The following is a 25378-nucleotide window of genomic DNA, read 5'->3' as shown; positions in this document are numbered from 1 at the left end:
TCAAAACTCTGTTGAAACTATGGTTTATATAAACATTTTGTGCTGCAGTTCGAATGCTGTATGTGGAGCTTCTTTAAGCATCGTAAATAGAACCGAATCTTTCTGCATGCGTCAGACGTTTGGGAGACAGAGGCATGATTCTGATCTCCTGTATTACTGAAGGTCAGTGTTAATTCTACTAGTTTAATTTACTTCTAGTTCTGAGAAGCCCAAGTCTGGTTTGTAATGTTTTGGTTTGAGCATCCACAGCGTTTATTGTGTTTCTTAGAGTTTCAGTCTTGTTTATTGGAAAGAGGAATTTGCTTTTGTTGAAAAACACATTGATTTGGACAGATGCAATAGTGAAATACTAAAGTTAAGTTTAACATTAATAGAAGACATAAGTCATGGTTTAGGGTATGTAAGGGTAAATGTTTGGAAATTCTTTTCAAAGCTTAAATATTTTCCCTGAAATAGCAACAGATGATTCTGCCATCTAAAATTCTTACTTACTCTTAGAAAGGTACTTATGGTAACTGAACCTTGAAGTTTAGGGTTTTTTTCCCCCTGAACAAGCAGATGGAAGGTCAGGCTGAAGCGAGGCAGGTGTAATCTGTTGCAAGATTGGTAAAGCTGTCTGAAAGATAAATTTACGTGTAGTCTGTCAATATCTCTTTGTCCTTGCTCTGAACTGTTTATGATGCTGAGAAAAACGGGATTATAAATGTGCCATTCCCTCAGTAAAACACCATCACGTCTTTCAGATAATGTCATTTGAAGTCCCACTGGTGAGTTTTGATCACTGTTGCTTCATTGCTCTTTTGTAGGTTTTTGTGGCCCTGAAAAAGGGATTGAATGTAGATAAAAGACAGATATGACTCATCTACAAATGCACACAAGCTAAAAATATTTACTAGGTTAAAACAGCTCTGGGAGAGATAGCATGGCTTTAATTTCTCCATCTCTCCACAAATATGGATGCATTATTTTAATGAAACTTATGCTAAATGGGACTTGTGAGTAACTGCTAACAAAAAAAAAAATCTGGAAAATTGTGAGCTTTTTCCTCTTTCAGATTTACATATAATTATCTTCAACAACTCCCCTGCCTCTAGTCTTATCCCCCACCCTCCAAAAAAGTTTGCATTTCTAGAACATCTGCTTCAGTTCTCCATCACTTTATATCTTTTTTTTCCACAAGGAAATAGGGAAAAGAAACATAAATGTGTATCACCATAAAAATTTGGTGGGAAATCTGCTTTAAATTGTCTAAAAGTGAAATTAGGAGTAAAAGGAAGATAAGATGTCTGAGTTTTTCAGGGTTTTGTAGGTTTAAATGCAAAAATATAAGTAAGGATACTTCTTAAAACTTAACATCAAAATGCATTGGACCACTTGCATTTAGGCTTTCAGATGAAAAAGCACTACTTCATAAATAATTTCATTAAATATTTAACTTGATGTCCTGATTCAGTTTGAGGCTGGTTAGTATCCTGCTCTTTTATAAGCAATAAGGATTTGCATATTTATTTTATTGTCTAGGGTGAAGTAGGAAATATGGGCTATGTGGTTTGGAACCTGACCCTCATCAGTCTGAGGGATGTGGGCAGGAACTAGAACATCATTTACTGATCGTAACTTCACCATCCCATGTAGTCCTTGGATTTTGATGAGGAAATGCAATTGAGTGATTTGGTTATGCAGGGTCAGGCTTTGGGGTAAATAAGCCTCTGTGGTAGTTGTAGCTTTCATTAACACGCTGCCCCTTCTAGGAATAGTGAGAGGAATTTGGGGTCATGCTACATTTATTTATTTCATACTGGTAAATCATTTCTGTGCATGCCTATAAATAAGTCATGCTTTTTGTCTGTGCTGCAAATCAGGAGAAATTGGTCTGTATTGAGCTCTATGCTGCTGCAGCTATTCTGGTGTCAGTACCGGAGCTAGCTGGTCCAAAGCTGGCCTGGGGATCTGCAGCACCCTGCCCTAAAAGCACTGTCTGCTTAGAGCCGCAGGAACTGTGCACCTGCTGTCGCACGACCACACGAGGAGCTGTGGAAGACAGGCAGCGCCGGGGTTTGTGCTGGGGGTTGCAGCTGGGGAAGAGGGCTGCTTTTTCACACCCATCTCCCTGGGCTGCTTGAGTGTGCTGGCCAGGGCTCCTCCAGTGTCCGTGGGCATCTCTCACCTGAGGAGCAGCTGGCTGGTACTTCTGGGAGGATGAAATAGGCTGACATTGTGGGGGATTCAGGAGGAGGTTGGGTTTTTTGAATAGGGATCTGAATTTGATAATGAAGTTCTCAGTGATTTGAAATCTATTATAATTGAACAGAGTCTCCTTTTAATGAAGCATTAATATGTTAAAAAAGTAAGATGGATTGCAGATGTTTTCACTTGTACTTCTAAGTGATAGCAATCTCTAGCAATGCCATTTGTGTGGGGGTGAAAGGGTAAACAAATGTTGAAAGCCAGAAAATGTATTTATTCATTGTTTTTAGTGTGGACGATAAATGATAGCACTGCTTACTTCCAACATGAACTGTGGCAGCTGAGCAGGCTATTTTCAAGCAAACGTTTCTGTATTCAAGTATTTTATTATGGGGGGGAGGGAGAGCCCATGACTCTGGAGGGACATGGAGTGCTTGCAGAGCTGCCATTGTTTGCTGTCTTGTAGTACCAGAGTCTTTATTGAACCATTCACTTTCAGAGTAGCTCAAGGTTTAACTTTGTAGCTCTCAATTAAGTTGCTCAGTTGTTTACCATTATGCCCTCCTCACCCACTCTTATTTCTAAACAAACGTCTTTTAATGATAAAATAGGAAAGTGAAAATTGCAGAGTATTAACCTTCTCATCTCAGCTCCCCTGGAAACGACAGGAGAATCAGAGATTTGATAAAGCAAAATGTCATAAAATATATCAAATAAAAAAGAATACCTCGGGTTGGAAGTGTAAGCCACATACCTTCACAGCAGTGCTTTTCAGGAGAGCATAGGGCAGATAATTAATTTTGTCCCAGCAGAATCCTCTGCCTGAGATGTCATTGAATGGTCATAAGGTGCTCACAAGTCAGGCAGTGCTGTGGGAATGGGCTAGCTGCTTAGTTGCTGTTCATCACTGTCTTGGTGACAAGAGTGCCTTGGGAATTGGATGGGTACATGCTTATTATTAGACCTGCAGCTCTTCTGTCAGCCTTCTGGAAGAATTTTCAGCTTTGAATTATAAAGTGAACTGAAATGGATTTTTAGACATACTTATTATGATGCCAAGTCACTACAGCCATAAACTCCAGGTTTTACACAAAAAGTGAAAAGAGGCAACATTCAATTTGAACATAGTCAGGATCTAATTTTAGGTCAGTCTTACTGTGGTCTGTAGCTTTACATATTCATGTTGTGATAACACCCGTCCTTCACGTGCTTTTGTGTCACGTATACAAAGGTACACACACACAGGTGAGTACCTATGTGTACTTTTTGCTGGACAAAAGTATGAAGTTACCAGTGGAAAGATTGGCTGTAATTGAATATAACTTTTAAAAATCTTACCTTTTTGAGGTTGTCAGTTATTGAATTTACTGAAAGATTATTGGCTTACAGAGAAATGTTTTAGTTTATTGATTGCACATGTTTTGTCTCTCTTCATAAAAATCAACCATCTCATTCCATGATGCTCTGGTCACAAAATTTGGGAACTTGAAATCTTAGTGTAGCTAATCTTTTTGAGTGATTTCTTAAGGAAATTAGGCCTATGCAGTTATGTTTTCTGTATGTCTATCATATTGTTTGATATGTCTATCAAATTTTCTTTATATTTTGTTAATGTTACCTCATTTCAGCTGAGCTTGAAAGAGAAGTAGTATATCTTCAAGTATTGTGCAATTGGGTGGTAGATGGCAAAGAGAGAGATTGTTAGTTCACCCCAGTGAAAAAAAAATTTGCACAAGGGCTAAAGCCCTGATTATCAAAGTAACCACATAGAGGAATGCTGAAACACTGGGACGCTGGGGAAGAGCATCAGTGAACCAGACCCCCTGCTGTGCCTCAGGTCATCGATTCAAAAGAGGCAAATCCATAAAGTTCCATTGGTTTCTCAGAATTATTTTTTGTAAACTTGAATATAAATTCTACTTGTATTTTCTGGCTGATAATTAAGTAGCTTATTTATAACTTGTGCTCTTCTTAGAAGAGGTGAATTGTCAACACTCCACATACGTGTCAGTAGCAGAATAAATCTTACGAGTTCTTGTATTGTATAAATTCACTGTCTCCTGCATTCAGTAATTCATTGTGCATGTTAGGATGGGGAGTCTTTTTTGGTGGATTTCTCCTATCAGTGTTGTTGAAGTAATATTATTGCTAGAAATCTCTAGGGTTTTTTAAATAAGCATATTGGTTTTCCTTTTTGAATAGATACACCATGTATGTGAAAAGTCAAAAAGGAAAATAATAGAAACAAACATTAATTCTACCTCTTTTATTTTTGTCATTTTTTATGGGCCTTATTACCTATTTAGGGTTGTCTTTGGTGTGCATTAAACCTGCAGATTGTAACATTATATGCTGGTTGTGCATTGTCCTTGATTTAGATAGAAAGATTGAATTATTATAGCCATAAAGCTATTTTTGAATATAGTAGTTTCAAAACATCACAGCCTTCCAGTAGATATTAATAATTTATGTTTCCCAGTACGAATAGTTTTATTGACTGTTCTCCAGGGAGAAAGATGCACTTAAACATCTTTTTACTAATTTTGGCTTCAATTGAGGCTAAGCCTTGAATGAAGTCATGCTTTTACTCCCATGACATGGAGCTACATTTGTTTCATTGCTAGCAATTGAATGTTGGCTCCTGCAGACCAAAATGGTTTTTGTTTATAGGGGTCTGTTTCATACACTCTTCCTCAGATATTTCTGCTAAAGAAAATAATAGGTTTTCTGGTATTTTTGAGCTGCTGTTCAGTTTTTACCATTTTCTTTCAGCTTCCAGTAGAAAAAAGCCAGAGTAACCTCTCCAAGAAGTGTTTTTTGGGCTACCAATGCCAATCTGTCACTAAGCTGCTACTAATAGCTGTGCTAAATATTTATTCAGTGTCTTAAAAATGCATACAGCCCTGTGAGGGTATTAAGAGAATTGGGTTAATGATGGTCTTTCTAATTTTAACGTTTATTACAAAGATAAAAACAAGATGTTATGTGAGATTTTTATACTTCCTGTGTTTAAAAAAAGAAAAAGAAAATAAAAAGCCCATCAACCCAGAATCTTTTGATTGGTTGTTTCTAAGCTGTCAGATGCAAAGAATCAAGCTCATACCATAACTTTGAAATGACTTGTTACTGAAGTTGGAAGAACATGATCTGACTACTGTAGTACCAGGGGCTCCACACCAGTTTCCATGTCCTTCCTCACTGAAAACCTGGAGGCTCCTGGAGCTCCCAGGTCTGTGTCATTACTTCCAGAGGCATAGGAGAAGGTATTTCTGCAGCTGTGCCTTTTCTTGGGTGGATGTGACAAGACAAAGGCATCGGGTTGGACAGAATCATCTGCCAAGCTGGAATCTGAATGCTGAATTAAGGAGAGGAAAGTTGAAGCAGTCTCCATTAGGGAACGTGCTGAGCATGCCTATTGTATAACGCTGCAGCAAGACTAAAACGCAAATGGCTGCTGGCACTGCACAGGCAGTTCTTTACTATCTCAGGATTTGGTGCATAATAAGCTGAGACCATTTTTCATGCTGCCTATGTGATGAATTTTTGTTAACAGTATTTCTTAAGGCATATTAAACTTCTATATTAAATGTGGATACATAATTAAATTCTACCAGTGTATGACAAAAGAAAACCTGTGTTAGAAGAGCAACAAAATTTGCAGAGCTAAGCAATGAATAATTGGCAAATAGCTTAAGTTTTGCCATCATATGACCTTTTATTTATTTTGATATCCAAAGCAATGTATATCTACTTCTGAGATGCCTGTTGAAGCTAAGAATGTATTTCACAGGGGTACTGCAAATGGTCTTAACTGTAGTAGGGCAGCATTCTGCTTCACAAATTACTTCTGCTGAGAAGCTGGGTGTATTAGTACAACTGATCTGCTTTGCTGATTGTACTGGCTTGTTCAAAGTGAGCTGAGCTATGCAAATCCTTAGCTGTATGTTCAGATACGTAGCATAGATGAACACCTGATGCATGGTAACATTCAACTTCGAGGACACCCATATTCTTTTTATATCTGCTTTGTTTACCTTCTTCTTTATAACTGGCCTCCAGTGATCATAACAGTGCTTGGCTTTTCTATTTCATTTGTATTTCCCTTCAACAGTGAAGGAAACCTGAAACAGTATTTTTGGCTTAGAGTCCAACTTCTGTAGGAAAAGAATTTTTTTACAAACTTCCACTTCAATCCCTTCTCATCTTTTTACCTCTTTCCAATACTACGTCATCCATTGTGCTGTTATTCAGGCTGTATTGTCATTCTCAAAAACTGACTAAATAGGTAAATTTTCATGTGTTTAAGCACATCTTTGACATTTGAGAAATGCCTCTACTAAAAGTTTCAAGTCTTTTCTGTTTAAGTTCGTGGGAGTGAGAGTGCTTTTCAACTACTGTAGTTGTAAGGTTTTTTAAAATTATCATTATTTTTTAACACAGATAAAACAGTTTATGTCTTTTCACTTTTTAAATATTTTTGCCAAGTTTAAACATATATGAAGGTACATATGAAACTTGCAAAGGAGATGGATGAGAGAAAATGCATAAAAATTAGTGAGAGAATAAGAGCAAGCTTTTCATGTTCCCCTTTCCAGAAGAATGTATTTAGAGGTCAGAAGAGCCAGCATAATTGATTCCTGCCAGAGGCAGTATGAATTTATATCTTTACCCTTGACTTGACTTTTAGCCTATATTTATTTAGCCATTTAAATTGTTGTAGCCATTTCTTTTGACCATCCCCTTGGCAGTCTCATTGTTGACACTTTCACTTCACTTCCTCTGCATTTGAAGTCATAATGGCTGGAAATATTTTTGAAAGAAAGTGTGTAGGCTACAACTAGATACCGTGTCACTCTAATTCAAAGTGTTAATACTTTCATGGTTAAAGCAAGCATTGTGTAGTGTAAGGTATATTTCCTCATAGGAAAGTTCTGACTAAATATTTAAATTGTAATTGTGACACTATGTTAGCTATCATATGCAAACTTAATGTTTTAAAGATGTAATTAAGGGTGTTAAGAGAGACAAGTTGATTTTAAGGTGGCCGAAAGATAAATTAAAGGAATCCAATTGCCTTTTATTGAATGGGAGAGGGATTAATGTTCAGCAAAAGAATTTTGAAAATGAACAGGACAAGCTATCATTCCCCCAGAGATCTTGTTATTTAATACATATGCTTTGTTTTTCAGACATTTCCTTTTAAAGTGTTTTAGAATCGATAAGAATCCCATTGTGTTTGAATACAAGGCAAAATTACAGTGCCAGCAGAGGTCGTTTACTGATGCAGAGGTCCAGTAACTTACTGTAGGAAGAAGCATGTGTTTCCTAGCAGTGTCAAGATGGCTGTAAAATACCCTGTCCTTCCAGTGTCTCTCTAATCAGAAATACTTTTTTGCTTGTAGTAATGATAAGCTGTGGTCATTGAGAACTGTAGGTCTTTTCCTTCTGAGTAACGTTTCAGGATTAGTCCCTAAATCACATCCCCTTAATGAAATGAGAAGCAAGGCAATTAGAGGTTAGATGCTTGAGAGTTAAATGTTTTAATCCCTAACATCCAGGTGGTTTCCCTTCAGCGTGGAAGCTCAGTTTAGCTCTTTGCTATCAAGGCTCCCTATGCTCGTCACAGTCCAGTGATCGGTCCTGAAGGCAGGTGCATAAACCTTCCCTTTCAAGAACAGATCTTAGGTCACTTCTTAAAACATCTTTCTTGTAAAGATCTGCTCAATGGGTTTCCTGTAATTTACACAGTAGTTTAATAGGTAAGGAACTCACCAGCATGCTAGAGACCTGAATCTGTTGTTCAGTAATTGGTGTCTCTTAGCTATAGCTTAGCAGAGGCACCCTAGGCCTTCACTTAGGTGGAGACCATTTCTCTGTATAGAAATTAAAGCCAAGATTCGTAGGCCAAAGAGAGTGCGCACAGGTAGCATGACAAGTGCTGTACTGTATTTACCAGCCTTTGAGTACATAACAGTCACTCCTGGGTTTGGGCCTGGCCCTGCCTTTCTGTCCCTCTTCCTTCTCAGCATGCTCTGCATTCATATTCTGTTTGCCTTTTGTTCTTAGGCACCTTGCTTGGAAGAACACAAAGTTCAGGCTCCCAGGGAGACCTGGACATGAAGTTATTCAGGCATCTCAAATCTCTTAACTTCTGGGTATATGCAGAAGCAGCCTTTATGCTAGGAGAACTTCAAAGTGAGACCCTAAAAAAGCTCACTTCCCTTTGAAGAAGACAGTTTGGTGACAGATGGTCAGAGCCTTCTAGGAAAGGGGTTTTGATCTGAGGACTGGTCAAAGACAAGGTCATTGGAGTCATTTAAAAGTTGCTGGTTTCTCAATTGAAAGCAGCTGTTTCTCAGTCAACAGGCAGTAATCAAGCATGTGTTTGCCCCTGTGCCCTTGCAGGGGGTAGATGGAGCAGGTGTAACTGGGATGTGGCAATGTGTACCTGTCAAGATTGTACATGGCTCCCCCTGCTTTTGTTTTCTGCCCCTAGGGAATCTGGCACCAGTTCCCAGAGCAGGTTCAAGACGGCTGTATCAGGGATCACTGCTCCGTGTATGTTGCTCTCAAGAGCTGGATACCTTCTGATAGGAATTCATGCCTTGTTTTGGGAATCATTAACTCAGAATTGGGAAGAATCTGTTCAAATAGTAACTGAATGCACAAGTGTTCTCAGACCTGCCCACTTTTTTGCTCACTTTCTTATCCTGTTCTGGCCAATGAACACTTTAGTTACCACATTAAAAGTGGAATAGTGTCAGCAAGGGGCTATACTGTTTTGGGGAGTTCCCCAGTGGCAGGCAGGCTGTTGCAGGTTGCCCAGCTCAGATTGAGAGCACAGGCAGTAACATGCCAGGTGTGTTCCAGCAGCAGTCGGACAGACTCCTCAGCTTTGGGGTGAGTAACTCGGTGCTGCTGTTACATTTGTGTCTCCATCGCCATTCCCCCTTGGCACTCGCCCCCAAATATAAAGGCATTTCCTAATTCTGTACAGGATCAGCATATGCACTGCAACTCCCTTGTAATATAATAGCTATTGGTGATTGAAATGGAAATACCATCATAAAACAGCAAGAAGACCTCAGTGACTTCTCTTCAGCTATTTCTTCTTTGTGGGGAGCACCTGTACATGTGGAGTTCTATCTAGTACAGCATGCTACTAGACGCTGATACATTTCTGCTGCTCTTTACTGTCCAAAATACTGTAAAGATTGAAACTGCTGTGATTTTGAAGGGTCTGTGGCTATAGTTTTGGGAGATGTGTTTTGTTGGGTTTCTTTCCCCCCAGTAAACTAATACGAAACTTGTTGCCTCAGGAGAGCAAGTCAAATGAATTTATAAGAGGCTGTGCACTGTCATATAGCAACATTTCAGCCTTATGCTTAGGGGAAATTGACTGCAAGGATGAGGAAGCAGAGTCATGTATCTGCAGTGGTTGTGGCTGGATTTCTCATCCCATTGCTTTCCGCTGAAGCGTTAAATACTGACTACTGCTGGAGACAGGATATTAAACTCGGTGCAATCATGTATGTGCTTCTCAGAGCTTTTGCTTCCGAGAGGTGAATGAACTCCTTTATTATAAAATTTCTGTTCTTGTAATTAAATAATACCATTAAAATGTTATATAATGTATCCGTAATTTCTAGTTTTGACTTACAGTGGCAAGTATAAACCTGCCCATAACTCCCTCCTGCAGTGCTTAGGACTGGCAGACAATATAAAATGCTGTGTCAGCAAAGCAAAACAAGTAATTAGAACTAACTTTCTGCTGCACTGGAATGGAACCATGATATTCTTGCCAACTCAGACCCAGATTTTCCTATAGACAGACTTCAGTGTTTCCTGAATTACGATTTGAATTAGTCCTACAGACTGTAATTTGGTAAACCTATTGATTTTTAACTTTTTTTTTTCTGTAGCTCTCAGCTTCATATACCCACCATTGTCCTGTTCTAGCTTCATATCAGGCCAGAAGTGGGTTGCAAACCTCTTCACACTGTCACTTTGTTTTTTTCAGGAACGAAACTGGTGTTGGGGCTTGAAGGGAGCTATAGGATGCATAGGAGACATTGAAACTACTTGGTACTAGACTAAGTGTAAGCAAAAATACCAGAGGATCTACTGAAGTGCAGTGCTTACAGGGTCAGAACATAGATACATCACTGAGACTGCCTCTGTGTTAATTAAAAAGATAAAAATGATGCAGTCTAAGGACAGCAATCTGGCTGCTGCTGCCAAGTGGCAGGGTATGATTCTTGTCCACAGTGGCTAAGCTGTCAGCCCTCTGCCAAAACCTGGGTGCTCTCATCCAGCCTGCCTGCTGGGAATGGTTCTGGCACTGGCTTCATCCTGCATTACCCAGAAGTGTGCAAGGTGACCTGGGCCAAAACTCTGAAATGTGCTAATTGTTAAACAGTATGGCCAGTACTGGAGTCTGTGCCTTAATCTTGTCGTCTTTACTAGTAGTAGTACATTTAGCCCAGCATATGTTAGCTTTCTGACAGATTTGTTGTTTTTTTAAACATATAACCATAGAAACGTTGTTTGAAAGGGGGTTTTGAAGGTTATCTAGTCCAGCTTCCTGGATGGAGCAGAATGCAGCTGGCTTGGAATTAATGAGTCCTAAAGGTAGCAACGGAGATTAACAAGGTTCTGTTTCAGTGAGGAATGTAATTTTTTTTTTTTTTTTTTTTTTTTGGGATTTAGCAGAACCCTGCGGTAAGTCCATAGTGCTAGGTTGTGTGTCCTTAGCAAGTCTAGCATGTCATCAAGCCTAGACAAACTCATCAAGCCTAGACAAACTTTGCCTGGATAAGCATCAGCACTGCTTGCCTCTGCAGTGCTGAAGGCAGCCTGGTGGTAGCTGCATGTCCTCTGAGCAAGTTCCAGCTGTTCTTGATCTCTCCTCGGTTAAGGGTACACTTTCTCCTTAATTATGTGCAATTCATGTTACATTTCTACCTCTGCTGCTAAATTTCTGCTTGAATGCTTTGCTTTATAGTCTTCTACTCAACCTCAGGAATATATTTGGCATCTTATTTCTTAATGTGTGAAGGAGAAAGCTTGGGAGGCAATTGATGTTTCAGACTGGAGTGGGGAATTTCTGATTTCCAGGCATTTATTGAGCACTAAATTGGTACATGGTCTTTGTGACTTCATTGTCTTTTGTCTGTCCATAATACTAGAATTATCAGATGGATTTCTTATATGTGTGGTGTGACCACTGATTAGATCACATTGAACACAGGGAACTGTGGTGTTCAGGATGATTTCTTCTTATTTAATTTCATCTATGATTGTGAACATTCCTTCTTCCTGTGACAGCCAAGGGACGGACTGAGTGAGTGCATTTGAAGAGAAACTCCCATTTTTTCCTTGTTTGAAATTTCACAACATAATCTAAAAATTTAGGATGCTGTTGACATCGAAATGGGAAAAAATATTCCCAGAAAGCAATCTGTTACACATTATTGTAGTGAAATAACCATCTTCATACATGTCAAGTTAGGGTATGACTTATGATGGCTTTTTCTTTCCTATGGCTTCACTGTCTCCTAATTAATTATATCTAATTTTATACTAAATGGTTATTCAAGACTAGAAGTGGCAACTTACTGATACGTCTAAGTAAAAATTACTTTGGAGGTTATGACTGCATATTCTGCCGATGGATGTTTCAGTGCCTCATTGCCTCTGTTCCTGTTACAGGTGCATGTGACAGCATTGCAGCAATGAGTGGAATTTTAAAGAGGAAGTTTGAAGAAGTTGATGGCTCCTCACCTTGTTCCTCTGTGCGGGAATCAGATGATGACATTTCTAGCAGTGAAAGTGCTGACAGTGGTGATAGTGTCAATCCATCCACTTCTAATCACTTTACCCGTAAGTACTAAAGTTGGTGTGTCTAAAGAATTCTTCTTGTTTCTCAGAATAAAATAAATATTATGGTTAGATAAACATGGTGGTTTTAAATTGAACAGATGATAAAATGGAGTGAGTCTCTGTGGTATTCAGTTTGTGGCTTGTTCAAAATGACTTGGCAAACTTGTGCCTTTTTGCCTTCTTTTTAACTGTATAAAACTATTTGTCATTGTAAAAATGTGAAGTCACTTGGAAGCCCCCGTCTGTTTGCTTTTTGAATTGTGTAGATGTTTGTAGTTACATTGGGAGTTGTGCTTAAGGTATTTCAAAAAGGCACTGTAGGGAAGATACTTTAGGTAAATTTGTTTATTTTTCTTAGATAAGTGTAGTGTAGCTGTCAGCTATCTCCAGTATTGTATTGGTCAGAGTTCTCCAAAGAAAATAATAAGCTTTCTTTATTTAGAATCGAGGAACATTGTGTACGGGACACATTACGGCAATTGTTCATATTCTTCACATAGGGGAAGGTATCTCTGTACTGGGCAATGGTTTTGCATGTAGGTAAGAATTTGGTTTTAAGATAGCAAAGTGCTACATGTGCAGCATATATATATAGGAAGGATGAATTTACAGTTTTTATTTGTAGTTTATGGTATTTGTCTTAGGTGGTTATACTGTTTTAAATGTGAATTGCATGTTTTAAAAAGCAGGGGTTTGCCTCCTTCAACTCTGTTGCATGTAGATCTCTCCACTGGAGTTAGTGGCTCTAAAGCTGTTAAAATTGTGGGCCAGGAGGTAGGTGAGGCTCCTCATTGCCACCCACATACAATGTCATCCTTACAACTGTGTGGTTTAGGTTGTGCCTGGAAATCATGTCTGTAGCATGTGATGTGGATGTTCTTTGATTCGTCTATCTGAGGGTCCGAATCTTCTCCGCTGCAGTATGGAACACTCCTGTGCAAAGGGTACACAGGCACAACTTTTCAAATGCATTTACATGTAACAGTCTTGATGTGGTATATTATAATTTAGTTGCAGTACTAGTAGGGGACCTATTTTATTGAAATGCCACAAAGGAGTAAGTGACCCAGTAAATCTCTTTGCTAGTATTAAGAAATGACAGTATTGTCTGCATGATGATCTTCTAATTTTCGCATCTGTTTAAGGACTTAGGTGATTATTCATCACAGACCTGAATTGGTCATTTTATGTCAGTCATTGCCACCTACATAGATGACAGCAATACACAGATAATAGAAAGAAGCCTTGTATCACAGGAGAAACTTGGAAGTTGTAATACATGCATGTAACAGTAAGCTTTCATTGTAGTTGACACAATAAATAATTTAGTTTTTTAATAAAGTCTGTGAGAGAAACTATAGCATTTCAGTGTTATGATTAATGATCCATATAACTGAGATATCTGTGGCCAGAGTAATAAATGTTTATCTGTGCGTGCACTCACACATAGAAGTTGTACATGCTATATATTTTTAAATACACATACACACATATATATCAGTTGACAATACGGAAATAGAAAAAGCAATTTGTTTACATGTGCATTGATACTATTTAGAAAGTATTGTCTTTAATATAGATGTAGCTGCCTAAATTCCAAGAAATCAATACACAGTAATCCCAGTATTATATAAGGCTGGTTTGGGAAGAGAATTTAAGAAGTGGCCTTGGTGCTACATTTGAACAGGCAAATCACAAGGTCCTCAAGGAAAAGACTTTTGGAGACTAGTTTCTATGCTACTGGAACATGGCATCTTTCAGTGTCTTAACATTCTGCTTTGCTCTTACTGTAATGCAGCGTACTTTCAGGAGCTATAAAGGTGATAATTTTTTATTGGTAAGAAAATAGAGGATGTTGATGCTCAGATATACAGAACCGAAAGGTAGTTTTATCCCTACCTAATTACTTGCATCTTGCATCCCACCTCTCTTCTGGTGCACATTGTTATTTTTTAGATTTACCAAGGACACTCCATGTTGCACCTGATGGGGAAGTCAGATTTTGTTAATTTATTGTTAAAGTGCTGCAAGTGAGATTTTTGTACCTTCTTTCTTATTATTAAAGCATATCAGTTACTTATGTTTACACAATCAACAGCTACCAGTTGAACAGTGTTAGAAAAACCACTTAGCTAGCCTCAGGCACATCTGCTATATATAAGAGCAAATCTGCACTGCAAAGCTGGGTCTTAGTGATAGTGTACGATAGTATATATGTTAATATGTGTTTGCAATAAAAATTAATCATTTTATATTTAAATCAGTTTATATTTAAAATGAGTAAAGATACTTGACAAATGGTGCAAGATGTTTTTAACTTGATAACTGTCTGCCTCTAGAAAAAACAGGTTTTTGTTGAGATTAAATTCTTATTTTGTTTATTCTTCATCTTCTTGAGTCTTTGTGTGCTTTGATTCTGAAGATAATGTTTTAATTGGACAATCAGTGAAATTTTTATATGCACAGGATCCATTTTCATTTTGGTTTGTATCAGTAGGTTGACATTAGTTGTGTATGTGATGTTGGATGCCCTTCAGGGCAGGAGCACTTTTCTTTGTATGTAGATTTATTTTTTTTTTAACTTCTAGATTTTTTTTTAAACAGTGTTATTTGAAATATTATATTTTGAGTTCTAGGAAGTGATAAAAAACTAACTCATCCTACTGAAGTATTTGGCCCTGTCTTGTCAAGGCAGAATTTGTGGAAATTGTCAATGTTCGTATCTCATGAACATGGATGACTTACAGAGCCACTAGTGATGCTCCCTTCAAAACTACATGAAGATGTGTTGTACAATAACAAAACTGTTAGCAGTGTACACTAAAAGGTGTTTTGTTCATTCTTAAAACACATAAATCTCCCAGAATAAAAGATAGGGGATTTCCTATGTTGAATATTTGAGTCTGTACTTTTAAGGGCATATGGAAATTTCTGCGAGACAAGTAAGCAGACTGGTAAGAGCCACATTGCTTGCCTCTGTTAACATGCCTGAATACCTCCTTGATGGGGGTTATCTTTCTAAGCTGTATCCTGACAGTTTGTACCATTTTGTTTTCTATTTTGTGTATCCTGTGTACCATCTTCCTTCCAGTTTGTTTTCATATAAGTAAATCTGAAGTTCAGTGTAAACGCTTGTTTACTGACTGGAAATGTGGGTGTTGTGGGTGACCTGTAGTTAGTTCTTTAACTGAACTTTTAAAAAATGCCTGATGTGGCTCTCTGAGTCTTATTTTTTCTTTCTAATTGACCTGACAAAGAGAATTTTTTAATCACTTGTAGCTACAACTCTTTCCGTGCTTCAGCAAGCAGGCAGTTTGTATATAAATCTATCTAGAATAGCTGATGCATCTCAGTATTTACACAGCCCTTGAAACAATATGTATTGGGTCAGACAAACAAGACTATCCTGCTCCATTACTCTTGAGGTCAGTTTAATATGCCAGCTAAATGAGGCATGCGGCTGCTGTGGATCTTTCAGGTGGGGCAGAGCCAGGGGGAGATGACTTTGATCTCAGTAATTAACCCTGTAGGGTGATGGCAGAAAATACACGACAGAGATATCCCTCAGTGCTATGCGTTGTGACTACTACACAGGGATAAGTACAGAGTTTCTTTAACAGTTTATCCATTTAAACAAATCAAGACAGCAACTACAAAAAATCCCTATCCTAAGATACAGACATCTTTTCTGAGTCAGGAAATTAAATTACAGTCATAAAGCATAGACAACTGTTACCAAGTTCATACACCACCCCCCTACCTCACCCAAAAAAAGTCGTATTTTCTTGGTCAAATATGTGTATATATACCTCTGCACATTTTAAAATCTCTTACCAAATGTTGACAGAGTGCCTTCATTACCATTGGCAGATAAAATCCCTACTATATTTTTTACTTACTTTTCTCAGTCTATTGAGGTCATTTCAGTTTGATTCAGCAGACCATTAGTCACACCACAGAATTACCTTAATGGATGCCAAAGCATGTTACTAACCAGTCCATGTACTTGTCCCATTTCACTGCCCTTCCTCCATATCAGAAAGAGGGATGTTCATCTTCAAGCAGCAGTCCAAGCATGCATATAGAGTATTAATCGGGACTGAGAGTATTTGTTGCCTTTTCCCTTAGAGGTACATGGAATACAGGGTGGGAGCACACTCAATGCCATTTCAGCTCCTTTAAATTTCCCTGTTGAGCTAGGGCACCTCGCTGCTGTGTTTCATCAGCCCCACAGCAAGTTGTCTCTGGAACTGCCGTTCAGGATGTCAGTACAACGCCCAGACAGCTGCAGCAATTGTGTGTGCTGAGGGATGCTGGGTTCCATGCTCTAGCTCAGGAGTGGGGGATTCTTCCTGCTTTGTGGAGGTACCTGCCCCTAAAGCCTTGATCTATTTTTCTGGTAAAGAAATATATCTGGGTTTAAGTTGCAGAATTGCATGCAACTGAAAGACCTGAGAAGACCTCAAGTCCTGTCTTTGAAATTTGGTGCTGGTAAAAACTCCCCATACCATATTAATCACAGATTAATCTCTTAAGAAACATACTTTGAGGAGCTGCTGCTTTTCTCTGCCATTTCAACTTAAGTGTAGTGTAGCTGGAACTTTCAGTATAATGCCTTTATTGCAGAGGCTTCTCTTCTTCACCTGCAGAGGCGGGTGAAATCTCCAACACCAGCTCATCTGGTAAGGTGATCTTTACCAACAGGAGGTAGAACCATCGCACAGTCTAGTTGATATCCTCCATCAGTTATCTGTATCTTGCCATTACCATTATCACTGTCATTAGCAAGGTTATCCTGCAGCCAGGTGTAATCATAGCTCCTGTCATTCTGCTAATTTGGGTACTGTCTTTAAGAGTATTGGATGCCTTAGGTTCATTATGAATGAAGCTGGTCAGTAATGGTTCTGAGAAAACCCTTCAGTCTCTAAAATGCTCTCACCATCTTTTGATTTTACCATTAAAGAGGAATTTGAAAATACAAATAAATCCCCATTGCACTTTGAATATGCCCTGAAAAATACTGTTTGAATATTAGAGTTGCTAATGTATTGAGACTGCTTCATCTATGTGGCCATGCAGAAATTGGAAGAAGATACCCTTTGAAATCCTCAGGAAGATCTGGATTCTCTTAAATTATCTTTATGTGAAGGAGAACATTTTAGTTGGTGTGAGGTCAGTAGCACAAGGCATTACCTGAGCTTTGAGCTTAAGCTGTGTGTTTAATTGCTGGTTAATGATAGAAATCTTAATGAGTTAGAAGTGGTGATGCTGGCTTATTATAGGAAAACACTTAGAAGGTGTAGCTAAATGCAGGCATTCTTTTTTTTTTTTTACAGCATCTTGCAATTACTCATGTTGCCTGCATCCAGGCTTGGAATTTCCTTGTTAATAAGGAATACATTCTTATCGTAATTTGTGACTCACATTATGAAATGCAAACAGGTTGAGAGTTTCTCATTTTTCACGTTAAAATAAGTCAGCTTATTGGGGCAGTAAAAACCAACAAATGCAAAGGAATTCAGTGACATGTAGTGCAATGTTTTGCTTAAATGCTCATACAGAATGACAGGGCAGGGTATGCCATGACAGGATCTTGCCTGCTGACTTTCAGCTGGGATAACAACGATTATAGATGGAATTCTAAAAAAATGTAAAGAGGGGTTAGGAGCCAGGCTCCCACTGGTTTTTAGAAGGTTTTGTGCAACTAACTATATTTTTGAAAAGTTCTCTCCTATAAATCAGTGCGTTTCATATACTATATAAACAGAGGGACAGTTTTTGCATTACATGATGTTTTTGTTGGCTTAGATTACATACAGCAAATTTTTTTTGTTGAAGATGTTCATGACATACACAAAATATGTTAGCAAATGCAAAGTCACAGACGGCTGAATGGGTAGTTGTATTTGTATCAAATGGCTATTCATAGAAGTTCCCCATAAGATGAGACAAAGGATTGCCTGTAGTGTATTAAGAGAGTTCAGCAAATACAGTTGTCATGCACGGGTGTTCCTACAAGGATCCGTGATAGCGGCTTTCTTCCTCACACTGTTCAAAGCTGGGGCCAAGGTCAGAAATAATCATCTACAAAACAGCAGCTGGCATTTAGAGTAAATGGTGAGGCAGAGAGCAGTTAACCGCCTCCACTTCTCCCTGCAGGCTGATTATATTTGTAGAATGGAGAAACTGGACTAGTATGATGAATGTCATAGAAAAGCATTCTGGAGATAGAGGGTGTTGAGGAAGTAAACTTAGAGCTTTCACTGAAATTTTAGTAGTAAAATTCCAGCTTTTAGCATGCATCCCAAGAATTTAACATTTCTGTGAGATTTTAGACAGAACTCTGACACTGAGGTAAAACATTTAACTAAAGTACAATTGCAAAACCTCTCCTACTCAAGTCAAACTTGTCTGTGAGCTAGTATTTTTCAAAAAACTTTTCAAATGTGACATAAATAAATTTAGCGTTAGGCAAGCATTCCCATCAAACCTCTCCTGTGAGGCGAATTTAGCTTTTGTTTTACCCAAGAGCAAAGTACCTGAAGGATGGAGCAGTGAAATGCTACTAGGATAGGTGTTGCCATTCCACAAAGTTGTCCCTGCCCTGCCCAATTTACACTATTCAATTTATGCCTTTCTGAGTATGCAGTTCCCTTCAGGACTTCCACGTTCCAATTTATTTCACTATTCTCAAACCTACATGTTTCTTTGAGAGGGTATTGTATGTCACAGCATTTCCTCTTACTGTGGATTTCAAGCACATCGGAAAAGTGTTTCATTGTTAAGAGTTTAAAATTTATAAATCTAGTATATGGAGCCTCTTAGAAAAATATTTTTTGGGAGACAGTGGAGTAGAAGGAGAGGTAGGATACAGGTGGAAGCAATTTCTGGAATATAACCTTCTCCCAAGTTTTTTTTTTCTAAAATTTCAAAGTGAGCTGGATTTTATCAATGGTGTTCTGACCTGGATTATCGTGATGGATGAGGCTTTGCTGTTCTCCGGTGTTAGGTTTGATGAAACACTGTGTGGGAAAGTCATGGAGCAGGTGGAGAAAGGTGTTAATCCTTCTTGCCATAGTGGTTCATACAGTACTATGTAAAAAGCAGACAAAAGGGTAGTAGAGTATAAGAAAAGCAACGTTTCCCCTGGTCTAAGATAGAGCTTTAATTCAAAAGGCTGCTTCATACATGGTTTTTCCAGCCTTTTGAAATTTTCATGTGTCTAAGATATTTCTGCACTGGTGACAATGAATTGCTTTGCCCTCATTGATGCAAGAGTGCTAGTATTCTGCTGGGTAGCCATATGGTTCACATTTATTTTAATGTGTCTTTGACATCAGGAGAATAGCTGAGACAGCAGAAGAAAATGCTTATGTCCTGGAGTTCAGCCAGAACTGAGATAATTTATGTTTCGTAATCAAAGAGCTCCCAGTTTTCTCAGTAAAAAATGTTTGAAAAACATGATGGGCTTAAAATGTCATTCCTATCAGGATTTTGTAAAATTAGGAAGCAGGCTTTGCATTTTATAGACGAATACAGCCACAGCAGGATCTCTTCCCAGGTGGGGGAGTTTGGATTCTGTTTTGGCGGCTAAATGTGCAGAAGGAAACGCTCTTTCACAGGTTTCACACTGCTATAGCTGTACTGCCCAGAGAGGAAAATGAGGATGTTCAAAGGTGAATGACAAGTGCAGCTGTATACTACATTTTATGTATGTGAGAGCAATTCAGGAAAACTGTGTTTAAATCTGCCAGCACATTATTATTGTTGCTTACCTATTTCATCAGTTATAATTTATTCATATACAAATAAGACTTGGATGATTCTCATAAGCACACACTGGACTGCTAGTGTAAATATTGATTTTCCCCTTTGGAAAATTACTTTTCTTGGGATTTTGTAGTTGGATGGACCCATGATGACATCTATTACCAAGACCTAAGAAATATATTAGGAATAAATATAATAAATCTTAAATTTTTTAAATGTGGAAAGAGTTAGGGTGTTTGTGTCTGTCATTTTTCACAAATTCACAAATATATAAATAATGGTTGTTCTCAGGGTAAAGAGCAGAAAATACAGCTTGAGGTAGAGAAGGAAGGGGCACGTGAAGCAGCTTCAGAACATTATACCAGTTGTGAGGAGGCAGTGGCTAGGGGTGTTGGATGCAGGTGGCACCCATCAGTGTCTTCTGCCTGCACCCCTCTGGGCTGGAGAATTCCTGGCTTGGTTGGTTCCCATGAGTGGGAATGGAAGATAAACAGCTCACCCCCATGTGCAGAGGTCAGTGGGAACCTCCTCTGCTTCTAGCTTTCCACTCCATGCTTTGAAAATACCCTGGTGTGGGGTAGGGAAAGAAGGGCATACAATTTCAGAAGTTAGGGAGCTGCTGATAACATGGCTTTGAATAAGCCGCGGAAAATGATCTAGTAATGAAATTCTTCAGTCTCCCAGAACTGCCAGTTTTGCCATAAATGGTCTGTGGTGCAGATGACTTGCTGTTAGCTTGGGTCGAGTGCTGCATGGATGGGGCTGTGCTTTGTCCAGATACAGCCCTGAATCTGCAGCAGCTGCTTTTTTGCACGACCAGGAGCTGACACAAGCCTACGGGACCTGACCTGACTCCATGAGGAGGCAGGCCAGTTGCAAGTAGGTTATTAACTTGGGCTCTGTTCTGCTAAACCCAGAAACTCTGCCACTCAAATGTCAAGCCACAAATCAAAATTTCAGCGTTGATATTCTTTCAAATGAGGGATCATGACAGTCCTGTTTGAAGATATCTATGTCTGAAGACCTTGTTCCGATATAGTGACCTTCTCTGAGAGATAGTTCTGTAGTGGTAATTATATTCTTAACAGTATAATCCTTCCCTCTGATAATTGATATATTTTATGCATTACAGTAATTAGTATCTGTCAAAAATACTTAATTCCATATAATCTTGAAATATGGAACTAAAAATTATATTAATTGTTTAAATACATAAGAAGGGAGTATTTTTTCCTTCCATGGAATGTATCAGACTTGTAGTATATAAATGTGTTAAAGATCATGTGTGATCCATAGGACAGTTTTGGGTGATGGTGAATATTCCTATTCTTTCTGGCATCCTCACTCGCCGTGAACTGCTAGACCCAAGCTGGTGGCATTCATTCCCAAAAACCACCTGTTAGCAGTGTGTGTCCAGCATCTGCTAAAAAAACACATCTCTACCTAACACACTCTGCCTGGAGTCAGTGTTACCCTTTTTCCACAGAACAGATAATAGTGGCATCCACCGCTATCACTTGTTACACAGGCAGATGGCATGTAAATACTTGTTTTGAGAATGGCCAAGCAAGGAAGCCGTTACTACATCTCTTCAGAAATAGTGTGGTGTTTACACTCTCTGTGGATAAATTTGTAGGTTACGAGCTTTTGCTTCACTACAAAATCTTTGAAACTGACTCCCAAGCAGCACGCAAGCCTTGCACAATCTGTGTCCCTTGTTCTGAAAGGAACTTACTAATTGACTAATGTAAGTAAATTTTTGGCTGGACGTATGTTCATGCTTCACGATATATCATAAAATAGGTGTTTTGTACATCCTTCTGCTCTGTCTTGAGTTAAGCAGTGTCTTTAGCAGTAATTACAACTGATTTGAACGTACCATCTAAGGTACAGTGCATGCAGAATAACATATGCCCCTAAATCTTGGTAAGATGATCTGAGAATCTGAATTCTGGTTGGCTTGAAGCAAAAGCATTGAATGAATTATAGAGCACTTTGTCCCTGATGTTGGAAAATGTTCAACATTTCCATTCAGCATCTAATAAGGGGTTTTGAGGTCACATTAAGGCAGCCCTCTGCTCAGCAATTTTAGGAAGTATAGTAGAGCGGGAGCATAGTGCCTCTGCGGTGCTGACTCTGCTTCCTTCGTGTCCTTGGTTACTGAGGTGAGCGCAATTCTCCAGTCACCTCACTGACATCTCTAATCTATGCTTTTGAGTAATCAGATAAAATCCTGTAATCTTTTGCGGTTCCTGCCTCATTTGTTCTTCTAAACAACATTCTCATAAATGTGAATATATTCTGACTACTTCCTAGCAGTAACATACAAGAGATGACTATAGAGTTACAGAGCCTTAGATCTTCCCTTTAATGAGCTCTTAGGTGCGACAGAGAAAATCCAAAAGATAGGAAGTGTTTCTGAAAAATAAATCATGTGTAATCTGAGGGCTCTGAATGTTTTATGTGCTTGTTTACTTACACAGATTATCATATAATTTGTCTGACTTGGAACTGTAACATTAATAAATAAAACCATGAACTTTAATGACATTTCCAATGTGCTTGTCAGCTCTCAAGCTGACTTCAGTAACTGTTGTATAGTGCTGGATTTAGAGTGCTGGTGGTTGTTGCAGTTACAGCATGCCAGCATTTTCTTGAAGTTCAGTTTAGTTCTGTTGTAACTCAGTTTTTGACAATGGTATGTTACAAAACCCCTAAACAAACAACTTCAATGATGTGGCATTTATACTTAATTAATAAAAGTGATAAGAACTATAAGAACTTGAAGTAATGCATTAATGGATTAAGACAGCTCATGACAACTACAGTCTGAGAGAGACTGCTGACCAAATTTAGGCATAATTGTACAGCAACGTGTGAAGTTCATGTTCTAAATCTTGACAGTACACACATGGGCACCCCCATCCCACTCATTCATGTAATTCATGTGGAAAAGTTCATTCATGCAATCTATTTTTTACCATAGATGACATTGGGTTTTTTCAGCTGGAAGTAATTAGATTGCAGTCTTCTGCTCAACTTCATTTAACTATTAATATTAGAGTGTAGCATGTGAATAAAACTTAAGGTTGATTCCTTTATGTATAGAAAGTAGTGTTGAAAGTAGTGTCTCTTCCATAAAGAGATTGACAGACAAAAAAAAAAAAAAAATGGAAGCACGTCTACTGCAGTATTTGCTATTCCTGCCAGTAAGCAGCAATGTCAGAGATTCCATGGCTAAGGTCTAAAACAAATGACTATAAACGTAGACCTGACGTGGTAGATACTGACGTTTACAGATGAAGATTCAAAGACATTCACTAGCTTGTGCAAATTACAGGCACAATTACCTTCTATTTCCTCATGAAGCATATGTATACATTTTTAAGATTAACTTTCTAATCTTTCCTTTAATGTTTTGCTATAGTTTTATCTCTCATCCCTTTTGTGACCATTTCTTTTACTTGATAAAAGAGCTGCTTGCCCTTCAGTAGCTGTCAATATTTCTTCCAAAATAGAGGCAAGATCCAGTTGAGGTCCAGATAACATCAATACTGTTATATCAGAAATTGGATACATCCAGAATGGTTTAGATACCTCCTTCAGCAGAAGCAGGATTTTTAATACGCACTCTCCCATGTGTAAGAGCATATAGGCAATGAAGGTTCTGACTCAGAGTATTTGCTTTCATGTTAAATTGAAAGAGAATGTCACAATATCTAAATTACCCCATCTTCCAAACTATAAAGAATTGGTTTTATTAAAGATAGTTTTGTTTTGAAACTGTGGCATATATGTAAAACAACAGTACATTACAACAATATTGAATATAATTCAAAACTGACACACTCCTGTCTAACAAAAGAAAATTAACACACCCTCTTTTAACAAAATAACCCTCTTCCCCCACTAAAAGCTTCCTCTCAGTACTTTACACAGGCTCTGCTGAGACAAGATTTGCTTAAAGTTGGATGTAAGAGTGAACATGCTTAACGTAACAGAGTTTGCCTTTTGATTTCTCTGTGTACATCCTACACCTTTTTTGGAACACCCTTCACTGAGAGCCTGTAAGTGAATATAGGACCTGAGCTTATTTATCTGTTTTATGTTTATAATCTAACATACCTGCGGCATATCTAAAGAAGTGCATGTTATTTATATATAATAAACCATAATTTTAGCTGCTTATCAGTATTTAGGAAAAATAATGCTATTCCAGTGTTTTACTGAGCCCCCAATAGTTTTATGATTATGTCAGTAGGGCATACTGTCTGTAATTTGGTCACAGGACTAATTTCTAATACACTTGTTTTTCATATATTTAGGTAGATTATGCTGGGTTTTGCACTGAATTACTTCATGTAAAGTTTGGGGGTCTTACATTTGTGGTGATTAACATTTCATTACATAATAATACTAGAGAATGACTTGTGTTTTAACTGTGACAGTAAACCAGACCCGTTATGAAACCAAGGCTGAAGGCCAAATCCTTCCAATCTGTAGAGACGGTGCAATTTTAGATAAGCAGTGTACATCATTGTTGCTCTTACTGCTTTTTTACAGTGATTCCAAGTCTTTCAACAGTGGTCAGGCACCTTTTAAATCATTTTACTGCCTGAATTTTGCCAGTTATGTCTCTTCATTCACACCTGCCCAATTGTTGCCGATAAACTGTGAAGCAATTAGTTATTATCTACATTCTCAACATCCTGTTGCCATTTTGCAATAAATCAAATAATCAGGCTGCTCATCTTAAAAATCAAGGAGTGTCTCTTATCTTTCTCTAACGTTTGTGTGCCTTTTTTTTCTCTAAAGGCTCACCACAGATACTAGTGAGAAACAATAGATCAGTATCGTTGAAAGGAGTTAAACATCTGTAGAAAAAAAGGATAATATTTGACAGTTAAAATTAGGCATTTCTTTCTAAACAAATCCATTCCATGTGATACTGCATATGTGTGTAAGAAAATCCAAGCACAAGTTTGAGTGGACTCAGAAAAGAATTAGACTAGATTTATTTTTGTTAAAATTCTACACGTTAGAATATATATGCACACACACACATGTATTCAGTGGATGGCAGCAGGAAAAAGAATGAAAGTAAATAAAAAGGAAGCGGATCTGATTGTTAATCAGAATTATTCCTATATTATTCTATGATGATGATGGTATGAATTTGAGACAGTCTGAAACACAACATACTGCCTTTATAGTCTTTCTAACATAACACTAATTTCTCACATTTTAGATGATAATAGATAGGAATCTTTTCTGCCAATGTGATCCAGTGCTTTAAAGGATGTAGTTACAGATCTCTACAGCTGAGCCTTACTGACAGAATAGTAACAGTGTGTATAGAACTGTGAAAGACTGGGTCTGCTGTTCTCCTTGCTGCTGTCACGTGTATTGCTTTGTTCGCAAGTTGGTGGATCACTGTCTTTGGGGTGACACTGTGAAAGAAGTCCTTTTTGCTGGGATTTATTTGCTTCCTTGGTAAAAGGATTAAACATTTTTATAATCCTATGAGAAAACAGAACTG

The 25378-nt window shown here is 38.2% G+C and overlaps 1 protein-coding gene across 6 annotated transcripts in view; it reads left to right on the top strand.

The window, feature by feature from the left end:
• The window catches only part of CSRNP3 (cysteine and serine rich nuclear protein 3), a 112636-nt gene that overhangs the window by 42963 nt on the left and 44295 nt on the right, over nt 1-25378 (top strand). For 4 of the 6 annotated variants that reach the window (XR_003398797.1, XM_026852655.1, XM_026852658.1 and 1 more), the window contains exon 3: nt 11899-12069. Coding sequence is in view for 5 of the 6 variants with exons in the window: in XM_026852655.1 (XP_026708456.1) it covers nt 11899-12069 (171 nt within the window). In the remaining variant the exon portion in view is untranslated. Of the gene's footprint in view, nt 1-127; nt 163-10372; nt 10437-11898; nt 12070-25378 lie in introns of those variants that run through there. The other 2 variants (XM_026852657.1, XM_026852656.1) reach the window with 2 other exon arrangements.

This window comes from Athene cunicularia (genome assembly GCF_003259725.1).
Source record: "Athene cunicularia isolate RWA chromosome 7 unlocalized genomic scaffold, athCun1 chr7_part1, whole genome shotgun sequence".
In the NCBI taxonomy this organism is placed as follows: domain Eukaryota; kingdom Metazoa; phylum Chordata; class Aves; order Strigiformes; family Strigidae; genus Athene; species Athene cunicularia.
This window is presented reverse-complemented; position numbering and strand designations above follow the sequence as displayed.